At 42.1% G+C, this 22,257-nt stretch overlaps 3 protein-coding genes across 3 annotated transcripts in view; 1 reads left to right on the top strand and 2 right to left on the bottom strand.

Moving 5' to 3' along the window:
• Positions 1-13: 13 nt before the first annotated feature.
• On the bottom strand, positions 14-3,434 carry thap4 (THAP domain containing 4). Its single transcript, XM_080777808.1, has 5 exons — positions 3,298-3,434; positions 2,109-2,262; positions 1,904-2,013; positions 435-538; positions 14-251 (listed from the first exon to the last, which is right to left on the bottom strand). The coding sequence occupies exons 1-5, from the start codon at positions 3,320-3,322 to the stop codon at positions 135-137; spliced, it is 510 nt and encodes a 169-aa protein (XP_080633934.1). The 5' UTR covers positions 3,323-3,434; the 3' UTR covers positions 14-134.
• Positions 3,435-4,208: 774 nt separating this feature from the next.
• Positions 4,209-8,768, bottom strand: agxtb (alanine--glyoxylate and serine--pyruvate aminotransferase b; the record flags this gene model as incomplete). Its single annotated transcript, XM_080777367.1, has 11 exons — positions 4,209-4,387; positions 4,616-4,744; positions 4,926-5,021; positions 5,686-5,755; positions 6,638-6,736; positions 6,871-6,955; positions 7,166-7,236; positions 7,320-7,420; positions 7,846-7,910; positions 8,052-8,244; positions 8,496-8,768. The coding sequence occupies 11 exons, from the start codon at positions 8,766-8,768 to the stop codon at positions 4,280-4,282; spliced, it is 1,290 nt and encodes a 429-aa protein (XP_080633493.1). The 3' UTR covers positions 4,209-4,279.
• Positions 8,769-13,707: 4,939 nt separating this feature from the next.
• Positions 13,708-22,257, top strand: part of kif1ab (kinesin family member 1Ab) — a 45,965-nt gene continuing 37,415 nt past the window's right edge. The window contains exons 1-7 of the mRNA XM_080778666.1: positions 13,708-13,869; positions 15,405-15,574; positions 19,065-19,138; positions 19,245-19,424; positions 19,563-19,631; positions 19,783-19,961; positions 20,803-20,914. Coding sequence (XP_080634792.1) covers positions 15,469-15,574; positions 19,065-19,138; positions 19,245-19,424; positions 19,563-19,631; positions 19,783-19,961; positions 20,803-20,914 — 720 coding nt within the window. The 5' untranslated portion in view covers positions 13,708-13,869; positions 15,405-15,468. The remainder of the gene's footprint in view (positions 13,870-15,404; positions 15,575-19,064; positions 19,139-19,244; positions 19,425-19,562; positions 19,632-19,782; positions 19,962-20,802; positions 20,915-22,257) is intronic.

Here is a 22,257-nt window from a genome sequence, read left to right as displayed (position 1 = left end):
AATGACTGTGCACTTTATTTCTGTTTGCCAAGTGAAATGTTAACATGATCAGACTACAGATACTGATTTTTCGCAGTAGAGTATTAAAGCAAAGATATCTGCATTCTGCATGTATCCATGGACTGACTGATGAGTCACGGTGCTCGTTGGTAGGTGATGTGCAAATGCTGCATCAGCGGCTGTGTCTCTGTTGCCATGGAAACCGTCTGCTCCAGCTTCCCGTCTGGTCTTAGTTGGAACACTCTGGTGACCTGAGAGAAGGGGAAGAATAGCGGGTGTCCGTGACAACATTGGCATACTTGCTAAATGCAAAATATAACGCTAGCTTGTATGACAGTTGAGTGCATGATTAAAGGACCACTTCACCACTTTTCAATCTATCTTCATGTACAGGTAATTGATAACTCAGTTGGATCACAGAAACATAGTCTGACCTCCTTTACATGTGGTTCCTTGGCAAAAGATGTTCTTGCCAGAGCCTGAGACTGGAGGTTCACTTGCTGTCCTGTGATCTCCCCTTCCTCGATCTCCACCAGGCCTGTACCACAAGAGAAACTGGCACTCAAAAGTGTGTGTGTGTGTGTCTGTGTGTGTGTCTATATCACTCTCACGCTTATAGAAGTCTTATGCCTGATATATACTTGGTTGCAGTTGTTTCACACACCGGAAAAATCTATAGCGCGCGTGAGCTTTTATGAAAAACCTTCCTTCCGAACCATTTCCCACACTTTAGTTATTGCCATTTCCCTCCATGGGTACTACGGTCACTGTCAAACTGCCACTGCTGGCCTGGGGAGGGTGTCCCGTTTCGGTCCTTGGACCTGTGCTACCCTCTAGTGTAGACTACTACGTGCCTTGCCTCTTCCGATACACATGGAGTCACCATGTTCCACCCGACAGCAAGGAGGTTCACTGGGAGCATGTAATGCATACTACAGTATGTCTGCCAGATCCCCTCTCCACTGAACAGGCTGAACCTTTGCTCGCTTCCCACCAGCAATCACGGCCAAGAGACTTTTTCATATTGACATGAATGAAATCACTGGTATACAGTTTAGTGTTGCAGAGCCTTTCCAGTGTGCCAACATGCAAAATGGACTCTGTAGTCCATGCATAAATGTACTCCCATGTTTCCAGAAAGTGGCATAGCCGTTTCCTATTCAGTTTCCCATAGCTTCATTTGACTGGCTCGGCAGCAGATTATGCTTCCCGCAGGGGAAGCACAATCTGCTGCCTTACAGAATAAGTACTGTAAGGTTGTTGTTATCAGGGCCTACTGCCTTCCTCACATTATAGTCCGGGTGAGCTGGTGGTGAGGATCAGTGATGGAGGCTTGTGAAGAATGGGTCAAATATTTCTTTCATTCATGCATTCATTATATGGGGCAAAGTAGTCAGTCATAATCTATGCTCATGATTCCATTGCAATTAATGCTTTCACTACGTCAGGCACGTCACTGGCCATAAGCCAGTTAAGAGACTCATATCCTATCCTCTCCTAAGCCTATGTGAAACATACAGGAATTCAGTCTAAGTTGGAGGTCTTCATCCCATCGTCTTTGATCAAACGAAGCTATGGAAAAAAAAGGAAACGGACATGCCACCTTCTGGAAGTGCAGTACTACTATTTACTCTGTTTCAGCTGAATGGAACACATCCTTACATATATCACTGACAAGTGACAACACCTGTGTTTACCTGCATGTCAAAATGGCTGCTGTGAAAAAGGTTGGACAAGATGGAGCCAGGGGGGGGGGGGGGGGGATTGTTTTACCTTTATGCCAGCCGGATATCAATTTTTAAACTTTATTTTATAAAGAAAATTACCTACATGTATAAGAATAATTTTCACACGTAACTGAAGACCTGTGTATATAAATAGTTGTGTGCGTGCGTGTATATACCCGAGTTCTGTGCAATGATGAATGCCACTCTGTTGGTGCCTGGCTGCATTCTGATGAAGCCGCACTCCCTGTGCATGGGCTTTTTGGTATCGGCATCGCATGCATTAAACCTGCCAACCATATGAAGCAGAAATTAACCAAGGACTCCAAGGGTTTAACAGCCGTACAGACGGGATAACTACTCCTCCCTTCAAATCAAACTCACATAAAGTTGATGACAGGCTGGCCGACATGACTGAAGCATAGGGCTTCTGTGTAGCGGAAATGAGGAATGTTGGAAAAGGAGCCCTCTCCTGGTTCATCTGACTGCCATTTACCCAGCAGCCAGTCAAGAGGCTGGAGGGCAGGGTTCAGCTCGGCTGAGGAGGACAACACAAAATTATTAAGATATATACCGGTCCGGTACACATATTTGTTTGTTTGTTTTTGTGTGTGTGTGCATTCTATGCATGCAATATAATATATAGGGCAGGCTATATCTGAAATGTTCTACTCCCATATATAGGGGGAGCGCTTGTTTAATAGCGTCCCTCCCTCCCTAGGGCGTCGGCCTCTTCTTTGGGTGTCTTACCTGCGCAGGTAAGATTCTATTAAACAAGCGCTCCCCCTCACGTCTTGTTTTACGGCACGTTGCAAAAATCTAAATGGCGGGATATTGTCACTCTTGGAATATTTTGGACAGAAAGTAGCTCATAACATCTCTACGGGGGATTTTTATGAAAAACAAGCGACAGCAGATTGAAAGAGGATAATTCAAGCTTGGACTGCAGCTGCAATGTTGGTGAGTTTAATGTCATTTAAGACCAGGAGATCACAAACCAAAAAACATGAATAGGAAGTTGATGGAGGGTATTGCAACTCTAGATTCAGCCCATTGTAAAAAAATCTAGAGTTGCAAATTGCGGCTAACCCTTATATATCTTTCTTTTGCCAGGCAGTCAAATTAATTATTCGACCGGTCGAGATAAATTATTTTTCTTACCATGGCCACTTGCTCCGCATTTAACTCTTGAGATTGTAAAATTAAACCAAGTGGAGCCTTATGGGTAAATTTGGATTCATTTTACACTCTCAAGAGTTGTTAAACATCTGCATTACTTAATTTACAAGAAGTATACACAATTAGAGAATGTACTCAATGTAGAAGGATTGTTATTTATTTTGATCAACATTTGCCTGTTATCTCTCCTAATGGTACCAACATCAAGCAATACAGCATACATGAAAAGGGTTGAAAACCACTGATTTAGATCATGACTGCACATCAGGCACTGAGGCACTTCAGGTTGAAATCAGGTCATACTCATCACTGACAATAAGTAGCCTACCCGCTGGGGCTGGCCGCTGGCTATAATAAAGTACAGTTCCGTTCCAATTTGAAATAAAATATTTACCTGTCTGATGAAACGGGCAGGACATTGATAAAGGCTGTTCGATCAATCACGATTTTTAACACTGTTGTAGTAAGTCTACAGAGAGCAAGATCAAGTAGCGGTGAATTAAGGACAACTTAAAACGTACACCATTCTGCGACAATTTGATACCATCCCACTTTGTACTAAGGGATCATGGGAAATGTAGTATCCTAGGGGTTCGTAGTCGTACCCCATTTATTTGGTCACACTCAACAACATGCACGCATATATATATATGTGTGTGTGTGTGTGTGTGTGTGTGTGTGTGTGTGTGTGTGTTAAATATTTTTGTAGGAAGTTGTTTTTGTTTGCACTTTATTGTGATTCCAAGGAATGAGCAGCCTTTCAGCTGTCTTATTCAAAGTTATGCTAATATTCAGTGCACACTGCACAGTGTGTGTGTGTGTGTGTGTGTGTGTGTGTGTGTGTGTGTGTGTGTGTGTGAGAGAGAGAGAGAGAGAGAGAGAGTATATGCATTGGGGACAGAGTAGTCAGGGACAGAGGGCCTGAGGATTGAAACAGTCCCTATATACACAATGAAGCCAGAGAACAGGAAAATAATGCACACTTTATTGACATCCTCAATAGTTTCGACATTCTGTGTATAGTGGCATATATAATGTTCAGTATATTTTTAAATTACTAACGAGGAAAGCCATGTTGGCATTTTCACATATGTTATTTCATAAACATATGACATTTCATAAATGTTATGTTATGATATGTATTATTTATTAATGGAACATACTCCGACCTTGCACTTGTAAGTCAGTCTGGATAACAGCGGCTGCTAAATGCCTAAATTGAAATTGTATTTTTGAATCCAGTAGCCTAATATTTGTCATGGTGTGAACCTGAACCTCTCATACTGTAGTACAGTTGACCTTTTGTAGAACACAGCATATTTTCTTTCCCTTAATGAATGACAATAAAAGGGATCATGGAATGAGAGTCCTTTCCTCTATGCTTTACTCTTTTTGCAGTTCTTGAGAGCATCTGCCATGGCTGCCAGTGCCATGTCAGCATTTGTCGTCTTGCAGTTGTACCCCATCAATCCAATTCGTATCACCTTATGAAAACATAATACAACACTCATTAGAATTATGTGGACATTTTGTTTAGTAGCTAACACAAATCATTCCAACTGAGTGATGTGACCTTGATTGAGCTAGTTGTAAAAGTCAGCAGTATCCATACTTCTTTGAAGGAATATCGGAAGATTCAGTTGTGCTATTCAGCTCACAGCTGGCAGTGTGGCAGATTGATATACCTGTATATAAAAAACAAAGGTTCTCACCATGCCCATAGAGGGGCCCAGGCCCCCAGTGAACTCCATATTATGGTGCTTCATGACATATGCCAGTATTTCCCTCCAGTTATAGCCTTCAGGGATGGAGATGGTGGTGACGGAGGGCAGCCGCAATTCCTAGGAGTTGGAAATTAGCTGCTGGTGATTACTTGATATCTAGGGAGAACCCCACCATAGACTTGTTCTGGTGCAGAGCAACACAAACAGTATTGCCTGACAGATCAGATATAGACTATAGAGGAACTCTAAGCACTATGCATGTTAAAATGTCCTGTATTGGTGTGTTTCTGAGCCTCACCCTGTCTTGAATGAAAAGTTTGAGACCCAGGTCCTCCAGTCCCTTGTAGAGGTAGGCTGCTACCTCCTTGTGTTGCCTCCAAGACTCTTCCAGTCCCTAGAGGGGTACAGAGACCACATCAATACCTGTGCCACCATAATGACCATGAGCAAGACATGAGGCCCGAGCAAACAGGGAAACAAGGAAAAACCCAGTGAGATTGATGTCCACTAAAGTAAAGGAACAGGGAGGAGACCAAATTATGTGAATTAATAGAAATATGATTTATGCTAGCCAGCGAGGCTAGATATCAAAGCTTGATCTATTTCGGTTATCATTTTTGCTAGTCGATAACCACAACAACAACATGCGTAAATACAGGGACAACTCCAAAACAAGTTTGAATTTAGCAGACTTTGTCATAGTTGTCATTGATCATATAATGATCAGTTGCTCAATATGACCTCATGTGGGGGCAGAGGTGTTAGGTTGAACGTGAGACCAGACAAAACATGAACAGGTCACTCTGAATATTTGGATTTGTCTGAAGATAGAAGTGATAGTGAGAGAAGACACTCCAGGCGTATTGGCCCAAGTAACTCTTCTGTTTATGCTCTGCTGCTGCTGCTGACGTGTCATGTAGGCCTGCTGTGGCTCATCTGCCATAATATATGCAGTATGTGTAAAATATGTAAGGCAATCTGACATCAGAATAACCAGCATGCCTTGCCTCACGGAGGAAAAGTCAATCATTCTCAAAATAGTAACAGGGAACCGTTACCTTTTCTGCAAGAATGGCCAGGCTCTCTCTTAGGGCAAAGAATCCAGAAACAGGGCCTGTATGATGATATCTAACAAACAGGACACACAAACAACCTGTCACTTCACCTGTCATCTTCAATAATCTTTACAAATGCACAATATATGAAATAGCCTACTTTTTTTTTCATTCTTGTTAAATTACTTCTTTTGCAAGAACCAATTTGTAGTAGAATTTTGCATATCGTTGCTGAAACTACATTTTTTTATGTTTTTGATTGTTTTGCATGAATCAGTGCTATATTGGACACCTTTAACGTCTGTATGTTTTTTTAAAACAATAATTCAGTAAAAAGTTCTTTGGACAAAACCTCTTAACTCCATTGGACCCTCAAACTATCCACCACATTTCTCCTGCTAGTAATTGACAATATATAAAGTCACAACACCAACTTCGATGAGGCAATATTGCTTTGTTTTCAAAATTATACGGTTTTCTTCATTTCCTGCAATTTGTTATTATCTCTCATTTTCTGAAAAATGAACATTTTGGAGTTAGGTGGTTTCTTCCCGACCGCAGAGCTATATTGTGGATATGTTATGGTGGCTTAGATCAGTGGTTCTCAACGTCAGGACTTTGGGGAGGCTTCCCTGAACAAAATGGACCGTTTACTTGTCTGTAAGTTTGCGATTGTACGAAATGGAACCAAATGCACTCTGAAGATTCAGTAGATTTGGGGAGTCTTTTCTGAGCCTTTATTTGACTGTTACAGGAGAGAGAGAGAGACAGGAAACACAGTAGGGGAGTGACATGCAGCAAATTAGAGCCCATGTGGTATCCATCCTAACTGCTTAGCCCAGAGAAAAAATAAAATGCACGTATCTCTCAAGTATCTCTAATGCATGTCAAACCGGAGGTCGCTGAAATTGAAAAGGTTAAAAGTCTCTGTCCAGTCTGTGTTCAGTGGACTTACAGTCTGGCTGGTTGTCCGTCATTGCCCCAGTAGTTTGACAGGTGAGTCATGTCAAAGAGGTAGGATACTGGTTTTACTTTCCTGTTAAACATCTTCTGGCTGTGGAAGGTCATAATATACAGAAAGAGAAATGAATGTTTGCTTCAGGTTTCATTTCTTCCCCCTCTCACATCATTTTGAAATATAATAACATATGCACAGTCGAACACAAGTGTGTACACACACTCACACACCATGCTCTTTCATTGAAGGAGATGGGCGCTGTGCCAGGGGGTGCATTCAGAGCCTTCTGGGAACCAGTGTACAGGATGTCAATTTCTGTGAAAACGCTTACAGATTAGATCTCAAACACACATGCATGCACACACATGCATGCACACACACACACACACACACACACACACACGCACGCACGCACGCACGCACGCACGCACGCACGCACGCACGCACGCACGCACGCACACACGCACACACACACACACACACACACGCACACACGCACAAATTAATCATTTGCCTGCCCCTTACTTTGCCTGTCCATGAAGATAGGTGCTGCCCCCAGTGATGCAACTGTGTCAACCAGGAAGAGGCAATTGTGTCTGGAGCAGAGAGCCAGAGGATTAGAGAGTTATATCATGAACACATCAGCAGTCATGCTTGACAAACGTACACGTGGGCTCACTTCAGGCATATGTCTCCAATGCCATCTACTGGGTGGCAGAGGCCGGCAGACGACTCTCCGTGTGTGAGGAAAAACAGAACAGGCTTGTGTTTAGCCATGGCCTACAGATGCACGAGAGAGATTGCATTAGACATACATTATATAATGCAAAAAGAAAATGAAGAAATCTATGCATATTGTTTTTCAGGCATCAATTAATCACTTAAGCCCTATTTTATACTTAAAATGGATGTTCACAAGCATCATGCATGGTGTGAGCTTTACAGGCCCACCATTTTTGAAAGATTTTTACTTTATTATTATTAATATTATTATTAGGCCTATAGGCTAATAATAATAATAATTGTTATTATTATTTCAATAATATTATGACGTTTGAAAATGTAGAATCTCTTATCTTAAATATTCTACAATTACATGCAAAATAGGGATAGAAGTATGGTAAAAGTAGATTGAGACTTAAAAAGCTTGAGGGTGTATGGATACAGGGTTTCCATTTCAGTAGTAGCAGACATAATAGGCCTACCTGTTCAATTTCCTGAAGGCTGAAACATCCACCAGGTGATTTGACCATTCGAGTTACATTAGCACCTAAAGAAAAATCATAATACAATCAAATTGTAATATCGTACAGGAGGACCACATGCAGCCAATGACAATGTAATGGAAAGTATAATTTGGACACATGTAGTCTTCTTTGGAGAGCCAAGGAGCGCGTGCGTAAATACGCACCCATTCTTTCCGCGATCTCTGCCACGCGCTCTCCCCAGATGCCATTGACGCCCACGAGCACGCTCTCTCCGGGCTCCACGGTGTTGAACACCGCGCACTCCATAGCAGCGTGTCCGGAACCGCTCATTGATATCGTCATGTTGTTCTCCGTCTGAAAGGCGTACTGGATCCCCTTTTTAATGTCGTTCATTATCTAGGAAGCACATATAGCAAATTGAATACATACATTTTGGGCAGTGTATCAATTCACTTGGTTTTGCGGAATTTCACTATGATGACGCAGACTAAGGTGTTGAAAAAGTCTTCAATCATATCAGTTGATCCTTGCTCAACAGCACCGCAAAGAAACAACCGCATGCGTAAAAGCCAAGGCCACCTCTCTGCATTGACTTATAAGATGCCAGTCAACTTCCCGGCAACAGAAGAGCTGTTAACATTATTTACCTCATACATTTCTGGGTGTAGGTGGCCGATTATAGGCCTTCCACCTGCGGCTTGGATTCGTGGCGGTACGTTCGAAGGTCCAGGTCCAAAAAGGTAGCGGTACGGTGCTTCTAGCGGCCGGAGCATGCAGGCCGGCGGCGGGACCGGCAAGGAGGACATGGAGCGGTCTAGGCGCTGCAGCAGAGGCGCACTCTTGGAGGCCAGCGAACCCTCCAGGGTCGTTGCCTGTTGCGCGAGCAGTGCGCCCCTACTAAACAAAGTCCGCTGCATCATAGCTGGGGTCCTCGCTCCTGCGAAACCGTTGAGTGATTGTCGATTCTCGATTGTCACCGAGCAGAAGAGGGGACTGAATTTGACTGAGTTTTTAGAGGAGATTTTAAGACAAACAGGTCTTTGACCTCTTGGCCATGGGGCGTTGAAGCCAGGCTACCGTATACGTCACTCATTTAACTAAAGGCTGCATGTGTATAATATGAGGCCCATCACTCCGTCAGGATATTTTGTCACAAGCAATGTGTTTTAATCCTAAACTAAAATAGAATTAGAAAAAAAAAGAAGAAGAAAACTTTTGGGACTAATAGTTCTATCATGATGATGATGATGATGAGGGCAGGTGTAAGGGTTTGAGTATATAGCAACATTGGGCACATGTCTTGCCTCAACCCATTTATTAATGAATGCTGTTATTCTTCAACCTATTAATGGATGCTATACTCTTCATTGACTTGTCTGTAGCGATTATTAAAAACACACTGGCAATGGCATGCATATCACACTCTCACCCCTTAAGTGACTTTTATTGACAACTCAGAACCAGTTCTGGTTAGTTTGGGGTTGTAGTCTAGTGAGAGACATGGGACATGGTTTGTTAATTTTTTCCCACCCCATGAGCCAGTGCAGTTCAGGATATCAAAGAGGAGTCTTCCCTCTCCGAGAGAGCAGATTGGCTGAGAGGACATGCAGGCAAACAGACGTGCACAAACACACACGTACACATCTCTCTATAAGCACAATGGCTCTCTCTTTTTTACACACTAGAACAGAATACCTTTTTAATGTTTTATTGATCCAGGGAATGTGCCAGTTAATGACCGATAGGCCTAGTGTGTTGACCATCAAGCCAAAATTGCCAAATCAAACATTCTGCAGTTCGATTCCAACTGGAGATGCAGAGAGGGGAAAGGACATGCAACACATGGTATTGCATGTCCTTTCCCCTCTCTGCAACAGTTTCCTGTCTCTCTCAATGTCCATAAGACATGTTGTTTTTCCTCCTAGTCAGGTGGTCAGTATATACACCTATAACTAAGAGGCCCCTCTTAGTTCTACAAAGCTGTTTGACCTAGATTAGAAATATTGTTCCTCAAAACACTACTCCTTCCCATGCAGAATGTGGACAAATTAATGTAAAACATCCTGAATTATATACTTATTTGGATTAATTTATCTTGAATTAAATTGGATTTGATTTCAATTAAATCTAAATATATATTTATTGGCAGTGGAAAGTTATTTAGTCATGATGGCATCTTTTCAAGTATGACCGTGTCACTACAACCAAGTATGAATTAGGATTAATTATTTGTTTAGTGGAGTAATTGAACATCTAGTGTTGTTAGTTTCACAGCTTGCTTTGTCTGGTTTTTCTTCAGCTATTATGCCACAAGAAGATTATGAGTAGAGAATGCTCTCTCCCTGTCCAATATAGTCAATAATTACACTGGCTAAATAAATGAGACCCAGTGCTGTTTACTTCACATTGGCCTTTGTACTACAGAGAGGAACATTCAAATTTCACCAACGAGAGTAGAGAGGATTGGGGTGGAAGAGAGAGAGAGAGAGAGGGGGGGGGTGTACATACTAACATTTACCTAGTTGACGTTTGTAATTATAGGACACCTGTTATGTCTGGTGAATGTGGTGATGTGTAACATTTGCTAGCAAGTGTGCCAGTGTGTGATGCTTGAATGTCAGCTTTAAAATAGGTTATTCCTATATAGCTCAGGGAGAGTCTTACTGTAATTAACATTAACTCGGGGTACTATGTGGCCACCTCCATCAATCTACAGTAAACTCTATATGGCTACTTGATGGATAACGGAAATATATTATGAACTTTCTTTTTAGTTCTTTTTGAATTTCTTTGAAAATGTTCGCCATGCCAGGTTTACCAGGCCAGGGTTACTGCACACACAAAACTGAAAACCTCACACACAAAAGGCTAAACCCTGACACTCCTTTTGCAAGATGACTCTTTGCCATCTTTTAACTGTTCTCAAAATGGAATTCGTGTTTTCATTTGTTACACACAGCCATATTTTCAAATTACACACACGTACCATTCATTTAGTACACACAACTAAGCATTTGCTGAACTCTACCAAGCACACTGAAGTGAAGCCATTCCCCCATTTGACATAAAACATATGCATACAAAAATATATGCAGCCAAAAAAGTATATATATTTTGTTACAGTATACTGTAGAGATTTGAATAGTTGTGTGTTGTAGGTTTATTCTTTGAGATTTCACAGGAGAAGTGTAGTCTTTGGACAACAAGGTGATGTGTAATTGATGAGTGTAAAGAAGGGAAGTCAGAGTCTAATGCAGATAAGGGAGTGTGAAGTAGTGCAAATTGTGTCAAACGATTAAATACATGAAGTTGAGTTTATGCAAATTGTGCCGAATTTTCACTTTTTGTGTGTTAACAACAATAGTGAAAAACTGTAAATACTGGCACTATCACTGAGAAGTGCCACTGTAGGGATTGACATGCATTGTAATGCTCACTGCATGTGTGCAGGCTGTCCAGCAGATGGTGATCAAAACTGTCTTTTGCTTATTGGAGGTTGGTTCTTTTACACAACACTTGATAGAATAACATCATCTCATACTGACATCATCGTCATCCCTTTTTCAGTGCAATGGTGTTTTTCTGATAATAAAAACCGGTAGAAGTTGATCATTCAGAATATATGTACTGCTTATGCATAATAAATAACATAATATATATATATCTCTGCTGTCGGGAAGAAACCACATAACTCCAAAATGTTCATTTGTCTGAAAATGAAAAAAGAATATTTTTCCAAATGAAGAAAACCGTATATTTGGAAAACAAAGCAATACTGCCTCATCAAAGTTGGTGTTGTGACTTTATATATTGTTGATTACTTGCATGAGGGGGAGAGGTGGTGGAGTTAGCTTCAATATTTTTAGGTTCAATATTTTCGAAACAACACACAGATGTAAAGGGTGTTCAATAGCACTGATTTTTGCAAAAATATCAAAAACCTCAAAAATGGAGTTAGGTGGTTTTCTCGATTCCGAAAGGCGAAAGCAACAGTAAAATGCTTTAGATTAGATTGTAAGTGGGCACATGTTCGATTGTTATGGTGCATTATTTCCAAGTATTATGGGGATTCCTAATTATTCCATGCATTCCATTGTGCAATACAGTATGTGAGGCAGCAGGGCTATTCAGCACCATGGACAGAGACCTTTTTGGTATAGGTAGCCTACAAGCTGCTGTACTGACTCATCAAGTGAGACTAAATAAACTTGTGCTTGCAGCTAGTGATTTTAAGTACTGCTGTCTCCATCTCACAGCTCTAGAACCATAGTTTGAACCATGAACTTTGCCCTTGGTGGGCCTGGTCCCTGGAACCAAATTGCATTATGGTTCATGCATGTGGTTGAAAGGATTCTAGAGTTATAGGAAGTGCTGTTTGTAGTGCTATAGTCCCAATTATGAGCCATTAATCAATTGACCAATCACCTATCAGTCTTATTGCAGGGAGACTTATGGTTGGAATCACTGTAGTTTGCCTTGTTTGGGAGCAGCCTCAAAGGAAAATGAATAGACTCCTTTCCATTCTCTCTTCCTCGATCCTTCTCATTGTGCTCTGTATCCCTTGAAGAACCCACTGCAGGAGTCTGGGAAGACTTTTATGTTTCACTTTTCTATTACCCTGCACATTATTGATACATATCATCCTTGAGTTGAACTAAAACGTGTTGCCCTATTTTCTTAACTTAAATGTATACCTTCCATATCATGTGGAGGTGGCAGGGTGGTTAGTTACTAGTTAGTGACATCCCACAATGCAAACGTACCCAGTCTCATTCCCTGCAACAGCCGTATAGGCCTTGAATGCTCTGTACTAAATACTAAATGCTTATTCGATAAAATGTCATGGGTGACATTTGGTTTGCAGACCTAAATGATTATATTATATTATCAATTATCAGTGCAAGGGACAATCTTTCATTGAAACAGTGAGTTGGTTATAAAGTGGGTGAATGTGTGGACGACAGTGTTTTTGCTCAGACCCTTGTTTCTCAAACCACAAGTGCAAGTACAAGTACATAAAATCCTGCTGAAATCGTCTCTAATTCTGCGCCTCCTGTATGGCTTCCTCTCAGCTATTCAGCCGCCTGCCTCTACACAGAAAACACCTAGGGAGGTGGACTGCTTACTATATGAAACAAAAGACACAGGCTAACTGCAGCTAATCTGATGTGTCTTGGACTCTCGGCCCCTCTCGGGTTGTTTGTTCACCATGATGGGGCTCCCTCGGGTGCCTGGCGGTCTCCTTTCCATTCTCTCCATTTCTCCCCCAGCCTCTTCCACCCTCTCTGCATTCAGCAGCACACACCTTTTCTTTCCTGCCCTCACCATCCTTTTTTTCTCCTCTTGTTTTCTTTCCATCCCTCCCTCCTTTCCTGATACTGTCTACTATAGCCTGCATTCTCATCCTGGTCCCCCCCCCCTCTGCCTGTCTCTCTCCCTCCCTCCATGTCCTCCATCACTCCCTGCTTCATCTCAGGGTGCTGCATCGCTGTCTGGCTGCCTCCCCACATGATGATGATGATGCTGCTGCTGATGTCATCGCTGCCTACGATAGCATCCCTGACTCGGCCTGTGCGGCCATTTTCCCGTCACACTGACTGAGGCCTCTCTCAAAAGCTCAGCACCTCCTGCATCCATCCATCCATCTATTATACTGTATTTATTCATCCAAACCTTGCTCCTCCCTACCCTACCTCCCTCTCTCTTTTTCTGTGACTGACGCACCACTGTGTGCCAGGCTCTGGCCCACCCTTCTCTCTCTCTCTTTCTCTCTTTCTCTCTCTCTCTCTCTCTATTTCTCTCACTGTCTCTCTCTATCTCTCTCTCTCATTCTGTCCCCTCTCTCTTGCCAGGGGTGCATTCTACATGCATGGATGAACTAAGGGATGCTGTTAGCTGATCAAGGAGCGAGCGAAACAACAAACATATCAGGGAACACAATAGACGGGAGGAAGCAAGACACAGGAACGTTTGGGCTAAGCTCGGGCAGAGGACTCAGCCTCTGCTGTTGTCGAGTGTGAGGTAAGACCAGCACCTTGTTTCCATTCTGATGATGCTGTTGTTTTTTCATGGCATGGCGCAGCAACAGAGGCAGCAATGGGGTGGTACTCTTTGGGATGGACAGTGTGTATGTTGTTGGCCATTTTGAGGCCCTCAGATAAACAACATGAGAATAAGGGCACTGCGACATGGATGTTGATTACACAGGGTTCTTAAGTTGTACCTTATCTAATGTCCAGGTTCATCATTATTTATCAACAACATGAGAATGGTTGTGGTATTCTCTTTAAATTGCTTGTACTCTATGCAAATACAATCCAGGTTTGCCATGCAGCTGTAGCTTCCTTTCTGTTGCAGTGTTGATGTAACTGACTTGGTTAATAAGTGGCATTTATGTTCAGGCTAGTGAGAATGGTTAAACACTACTAGTGGCCTGTTCAGCTGCTGCTGCTGCTGCTGCGTTGCTGCCTCTTTGAGGTGCGGCAGGCAACACAAGATGGAGGTGACAATATTTACTTTCGCCATGCAGTCAGTGTGTCTTGTCTTTTACCCTTTCTTTTTCGGGGAAGCCAGCTGGTCACTAGCATAGCCTAGCCTAGTGCTAGTATGTGCAAGAGAATTATAGGAGTCAAACGAATCCACCATGTTTTTGTTTGCCAAACACCATCGCATTTACAGTGCATGGTAACAAATCCAGTATCGCATACAGTGATAGTGGTTTTGATTTAGCGTTTGTTTTTCACCGGCTGTAAAATTTAGCTTTTCGCACCTTATCTATAAAGCTGTACGGCGTTGAAAGTCGACGTTATTCATTTGTCACGAGTCACGACAAACGCACACAAATCGTTGTTTATGAAAAGAGGAGTAGCGACGTCACAGACTCGCAGCCTCCGTGAAGGTGCAGCAGAGATTGCATTACATCGCATAGCCTCATCCATCCGCCGCCATATGAGGAAAGGGACCGTGCGAATACTAGAATAAGCGGCCATTTCAGTAGTTATATATAAGGCTAATAGCAACAACACCGCATCTTTCGGCTCTTCTGTTTTAGCTCAATTATATTATGTTTTAAAAAAAGATAATAATGGAGATTAAAGCTGGTGAATCCAACAGTTGAGGTAGGCTATACTCGTTTGAAATAATCAGGTCTATAAACAAAAATATTTGCCTATTTCTGTCGCAGCAAAACTGTGGTCTGTGCCCGTGGAGGCTGAGAATAAACTGAAAGACAAGTAGCCTATAGACTGCTGGGCTAAAACACAATGCAGATTTATAGGCCTACCAGCTAAAAAAACTATAGGCCTATTGTGAAACTGATTAGACCTACAGTAAAGACTACCACCTTCAGTTTTGTGCATAATAAGAGTAGCACAGAATGATGAATTATGTATGGCTATAGTGCAATACAAAGCATGTCTCTTCTCTTATATATACTGTATATCAGTCTATAGGCTATATGACCCAATACCAATAGTCCATTACTGGTGACGGTATGAGATTAGACCGGTGGACAGTTGACCACCAGTCTAACATTCCATGTGTCTATATTTCTCCAGGTGTGTGTGCCAGAGTAAAGCAGCTCCCCATTGTTAGTGACAGCGTCCCCCTCCCAGCAGCAGTATGTCGGGGGCTTCGGTCAAGGTGGCGGTGAGGGTCAGGCCCTTCAACTCCAGAGAGACGGGCAAGGACAGCAAGTGCATCATTCAGATGACAGGGAACACAACAAGTAAGTATGATGATCAGGGGATAGATTACTACACAGACCTAGAAGGCCCTTAGGGGCCCCTAGCCAGAGGCTTTGTGTGAATTATTGGCACAATTAAAGGCTATACATACTCCAGTTTTTGGTGATCGCTTATCACCACCGCGGTGTAGTTTTTAAAGGGTTGGAAAACTACACCATTACGTCAGTCGCGGTGATGATTAGCTATCACCGCGGACACAGACCCATCTCTCTGTTTTTACTATCAGAGTAAGTCTTTTCACTCCCCGTTCACTGATTGGTCTAGAAGTTGGGTAAACCACAGGGAGGCGGTGTCAATCCTTAATGACATCACCGCGAGTATGATGGCCCCAAACTCTTATCACCGTTTTAGGTGATAAGCTATCACGTAAAACGGTGATAACCTATCACCAAAAACTGGAGTATGTATGAGCCTTTATTGTCTCCACCAGGACGAAGGCATGAGGAGAGAGTATGTTTTGCACTCCGTCCGTCCTTCCGTCCGTCCGTCCGTCCGTCCGTCCGTCCGTCCGTCCGTCCGTTCCCAGCTAATCTCCGGCACCGTTGGCCCGATCCATGCCAAACTGTGCACACACACTCCCTGGATGCCAACGACGAACCTCTGCCCCAAATATTCCCCAACGGCCTGTTATAGCGCCACCATGAGGCAGATTTTGGCAAGACACATTTCTGTAGATTACTCATACACATTTTATCCATACATCACAAAATTCGGTATACACTATCTCCATAGTCATATGATCAACACGGATCTGCACCATTTCCCATCTTCCATCCTGATTGGCTAAGATTGGCTTCCAAAGCTCACATGATTGGTCCATTTTGAACAAAATGCCACAAATCACAAACACAGTGTGTAATTTCCGTGAAATTATACGCACATTTCCACAAGGCAGAGGATGACATGCCACTCATTTTTCCCCCAAATCAGCCTCACGGTGGCACTATAACAGGGCAATTCCTGTTTTTACCTATAACTGCATCGATCTGTGTATACAACTTTGCATGCACACTCCCTAGAGGCTAGAGGCCATGGAAAAAACATCCCTTCCCTGCATCACGCCACATCTGCCAGTTATAGCGCCACCATGAGGCCAATTTCTGCAAAACACATTGTTTATATAAGTCATATGATGTCTGTAATCGAGACGCATTTTGCCAAACATCACACACACTCCTATCCTCCTGGTGGAGACTTGTGCCCAGAAGGGCACTTTTTATAGTTAACTTTGCATTTATGGTCAAAGGGCTTCGTCATTCACGCCAATAACAACAAAATAAAAGTGGGCCAACTGCAGAAAACTAAATCACAAATCAATAGCATAAACATTCACTTTTGTTGCAGGAAAGAAACTATCATAATGTCTATTATTATTTATCCTTTTGCTGAAGTCAAGCACCATACATACAGTTAATATTAGATTATATAACTGTAAATGTACCTAGCTATTTAACTGTGGAGATTTGTTTTCATTTGTTTTAATTTATTGACATTATTGTAGTCAATATGCAGTCAGTCAATTCTACTTAAACAAGTTAAACAAATTAAGTTAAACAAGTTAAAAGGATTCAGAGAAAAAAGCGTTTTACGATCGCTGTTTACACAGAAGTTTATGGAGCAGCCATCTTGGTCAAGGCAACAGGGCCTGTTTACTGCTAGCAACCTATAATGCATGTTGCATTACAGCCACGATGTATCATAAACCACTATAAAGACCTAAAGATGTAAATATACAGGGAAGCATTGGATTTGATGGGACGTAAATATACCACAAACAACAACATCTATATTGATGACTCCTTGTCGTGGTGGGAGCATTTACTGTACATGTAAGACTCCAGTATGCTAACCTGTACCACCCTTCACGCAGGTTCATCTTAATTATTGATAGAATTTGATAAAGCAGCCATTAGTGTGAGAGATGAGAGCATTACGAAGGTAAAATCAAATCGTTGACAAGTTCACAGTCATGTTCAATTTTGTACATATCACTGATTTATATTGAAGCCCCTTCAATGTTCCACCACATTTACTTGTCTTGTCTTACTTGTGTTGGGAAGCTTGCCTCACAGAAACAGACAGTGGGGCATGCAGCCACCATGTATCAGTCAGCCAGAGAAAACAAACAAGGGCTTCTGTCAGGGCTGGCTTCTGTAGCCTGTCAGTGTGCGTGTGTGCGTGCGTGCGTGATGTAGTGACCTCTAAGCGTTTGCCTCTCATCTCTCAAGCTGCAGCGAGCAAAAGGCCTCCTTGTTTCTGCCTGATGCGCCCAGACACGGGTCAGCTGACGGGAGTATGCATGCATGTGTGAGAAATGAGGGGGAGAGATAAAGACTCATGGCATATTTCTTGTGCCACTCCGGAAGCTCTGAGCCTGTGTTTTGATGACCTCATTCTTGTGTCGAAGAAGCTGCAATTTAACCATGTAAATGCAAAAATACCAAGCTCACAATCTCACAGTGGGGACGCTAGGATTGATAATAGGGTTCTTGTAGTTAAGGCTTCAATTGTTTCATCTTGTGACTTGATCAACATAAGGACAAGGTGCATAATTTCCAGTGGTTAACAATTCATCTTCATTCTTCTTGCTGCGTTGTGTTCAAACTATATCTTTCCCAGCAGTGTACAGAGTTTATCAATCTTGTCTGAAATGATCCAGCCCACCACTACTGTACTTTAATTTTCCACATGATGATGCATTGCATTGCAGTCAGCTTGAACCCAAATGAGCTTCTACCCTGAGGCTGTGTGTGTGTGTGTGTGTGTGTGTGTGTGTGTGTGTGTGTGTGTGTGTGTGTGTGTGTGTGTGTGTGTGTGTGTGTGTGTGTGTGTGTGTGTGTGTGTGTGTGTGTGCGTGTGTGTGTGTGTGTGTGTGTGTGTGTGCATACTGTATGTGTGTGTGAACCTCTGTAGTGGCCCTATTCATTCCTACCTTCACCTCTGGCATAAAAGAAAGATTGTTTGTCGAAATGAGATTGGAGGATTCATGCTGTTATGCTGTTAGCGGTAGTTTGCTTTCTCTGCTACCACAAACAGTGTTCATATAACTATGAGAATGTAATGATGTAGTCAGGTACACCCATAAGGGTCCATTTGTGCCTATATCAATCACTCTCTGAGTTAGAAATGTGTAATTTGACTTTACTGGGTTCTTAATATTTAATGAAGAATTTACAGGCTGTATAACAGCATATTTCTGGCCACCAGCAAATTAACTAGGCTCTTTAATTGTGTTTCTCAACTAGTGGGTCAGGACCCAAAAGTGGGTGCCAAGATGTCACAATATTCTGCAGAGAATATTGTGTTTTATGTGGACCCCACATAAAAGGCTAATAAATGCATATAGTAGGCTACCTCACCTCATCATATTAAATTAGCCATAAACCTAGTGTTGTTTAAATTATAGCCATGAAAGGCAATCATTTTGCTGATGCCTCTAATATGTGCTTGCCTTTCTTTGTGTCATTTTAGCAATCCTGAACCCCAAACAGCCAAAAGAGAACAAGAGTTTCAACTTTGATTACTCCTACTGGTCACACACAACGGTGAGTTGAATTTAGGTGTTCTTGTAATGCTTTTTGGTTTGCATTGATCTTTTTTTCAGACTGTACCTAACATCTTTAATCTTGTATCTATTTTCTCTCCCTGCAGCCTGAGGACATCAATTATGCATCCCAGGTGCAGGTGTACAAGGACATCGGAGAAGAGATGCTTCTCCATGCCTTTGAAGGATACAATGTGTGTATTTTTGCTTACGGCCAGACCGGATCTGGAAAGAGCTACACTATGATGGGACGACAGGAAAAGGACCAGGAAGGAATCATCCCTCTGGTATAACACAAAGCATATTCTTTTTATAATCACCTTATGTCACTGAAGATTATATCTGATAATTGTGCAAATGAAAAGGATAAAAAACAAAACAAGATGGAAATAGCTACAGCACCATAATGTTCACTTGTTTTTCAGCTGTGCGAGGACCTTTTTACCAAGATTAATAATAGCTGCAATGACAACTCCAAGTCCTATTCTGTGGAGGTGAGTGGTGTCAACCTCTTCATCCATATTCACATTGTGTGCATTTTGCTTCATACTTCTGGTGGGGTTTCTAAGTCACCGACTAGGACATAATGCCTATTTCTTCCTGTGAGTAGTCGTCCATGTTCCTAATGACTCTTTCACCCACTAGGTGAGCTACATGGAGATCTATTGTGAGCGTGTGCGGGACCTGCTGAACCCCAAAAACAAAGGGAACCTACGTGTGAGAGAACATCCCCTGATGGGACCGTACGTAGAGGATTTGTCCAAGCTAGCCGTCACATCCTACGTTGACATCCAGTACCTGATGGAGTCAGGAAACAAGGCCAGGTAACAGTGGATGGCTGCATCTCTTTAACTGTTTTTGACCATTATATAACATTATGGAAAAAAGGAAAAGGGAGACCGTTGTTAATACCTAGTACAGAGAAAGGGATAGAGAGTTGTTTTTCCATTGAATTGTTTAATATCATATATATTCTTTTATATTAATACCAGTGGACACCACCAAGAGAGATCTGGTATACTCAGTTGTACATCATGAGCAGAAATCAAAGCCATGATGTCATAATTGGTCTGATAAGCTGTGTTTAGGGAAAGTTGTGTGATTTACAGTAATAGTGGCATGATTATATGAAATTGCTGATTGATTGATTGGTTGATTGATTGATTGATTGATTGATCATTGCTGGGATGGGTGGATGACAAAAGATGGGTTTTAAATGAATGGATAGAGGGATGACCACACTTTTTTGACTTGAGAGCCACTTTCAAAATGACAGGCTCAGCGAGATCTACCACCAAAGAAATGATGATCCCATCGCTGATATTTGTTTAAAAATGTACATGAGGGGGCTTTGGAAATAGAGGGAAAAAATTAATTGGTACGTTTTTTTGTATGCTGATGTTTGTGTACAACACTCTTGAAAACAAAGTATTGCATTGCGTGTTTGAGCTGACAGGCCCTTTTAGATGTCAATCAATCAAGTCACCTTAATTCAAGTGGCAGATGCAAAAACATTTAAATAAAATTTTAGGACCATGCCATGTGATCTACCTGCACAGCCTACCTGCACAGCAATCTACCTTTTGGGCACCCCTGGCTGCTAACCGTTAGTGAAACAGATTTCGTGCAATGTGTACAACGCAATACGTTTCCGCTCTCCCCCAGGACGGTGGCAGCCACCAACATGAACGAGACAAGCAGCAGATCCCATGCCGTCTTCAACATTATCTTCACCCAAAAGAAACATGACATGGATAGTGACAACACTTCAGAAAAGGTACAGTGAGACTGCAAGTCCAATGGGAGCTTCTTAAAATACTCTCTAGTCTAAAACATTGAAATGTGTTTTTCACTTGTGATTCTCAGTGGCAAAGATGGCAGTAACCACTTTCAGAGTCCCTATTTTGCCACTATAGTCAAACATTATTTTCACAAATAGCAAAAAAAGATCAGTATCAGCTCACAGGGTGTTGCTTTGGGATGCACTGTGAGATTTTAGGTTAGCTATTTTCACGTTTTTGGAGTGACGCCGTTAATATTCGACGAAGTATAAAATACGGCGTAAGCAAAACTGTGTCACACCTCAAATGGACCCCCCCCCCTCATCATTTATTTGATCAGAATTGAGAAATGAAAAGAAACATAAAATGTACCGTAGTAGGCGTGGTTATCCGTTGTTGTGGGAGGGGGCAGAGTGCAGCGCGCATATCATTATATTCTGAGTCAACGCCACAGAGAGCTGAAGTAAAAAACATTTCAAGGTTTTAGAGAGTATTTCAAGAGGTTCCCACAGCGCCGTGTGTCCCCCAGCAGATCAAAGACTGCTGTGTTTGATCTGCTGGGGACACACGGCGCTGGGAGCTATCAGCTGTGTGTGTCTGTGTGTGTGTGTGTGTGTGTGTGTGTGTGTGTCCGCCTGTCCGGAGTGTGTGTGTGTGGTGTGTGCGGTGTATACACACACATGGACACACACGGTCACATACACACACACGCTCACATGCACGTTGCTTTTGGCGGAGAAATGTCTGTTTCGAGACGAAGAGAACCAGTAAAACCGAGGAAAACACGGAAGCGGTGGAGCCTGTCTCTCTACTCGTCAGCAATGAAAGAACAGCTGAGGAAACCACGTCTCACTAATACAAATATGAAACAAACATAAATATTAATTAGACATGGCTACCTCACGTCGCAGAAGTCGAACACATTGAGCTAATAATAATGTAATGAGTAAACGCCAAATATCGTATTTATTTTCTACCCAGAAACCTGGAAATACACAGAGATAGCTCCATAAACAGCAGAAAGCTCTGAAACCAGAAGCCTATGAGATAATTGTACTGTAGCATTGCTCCCTATCACATAAAAATAAATAAAAACAAAATAAACTAGTGCAGTGCCGCAGTCTGCTTTGTACAGAAAAATGAAGTCGAAATGATATAACTGATCCATTTATATTCCTGTCATGAATCAGTGGAGGTCTGAATAGCAACTAAATACTATTGCATAAAATCTGATTAACTATAGCGTCTCTGACGCAGATTGCTATGATGGTTTTTATCACTTTTAATAAGCTGTTTGAGGCCATCTGTGTGTTGTTACCTGCATGCATGAGGGTGTTTT

This window comes from Protomyctophum bolini, assembly GCF_963924005.1.
Source record: "Protomyctophum bolini genome assembly, chromosome: 12".
NCBI classification, from domain to species: domain Eukaryota; kingdom Metazoa; phylum Chordata; class Actinopteri; order Myctophiformes; family Myctophidae; genus Protomyctophum; species Protomyctophum bolini.
The sequence above is the reverse complement of the archived record's forward strand: the minus strand, read 5'-3'. Positions and strand labels throughout refer to the sequence as shown.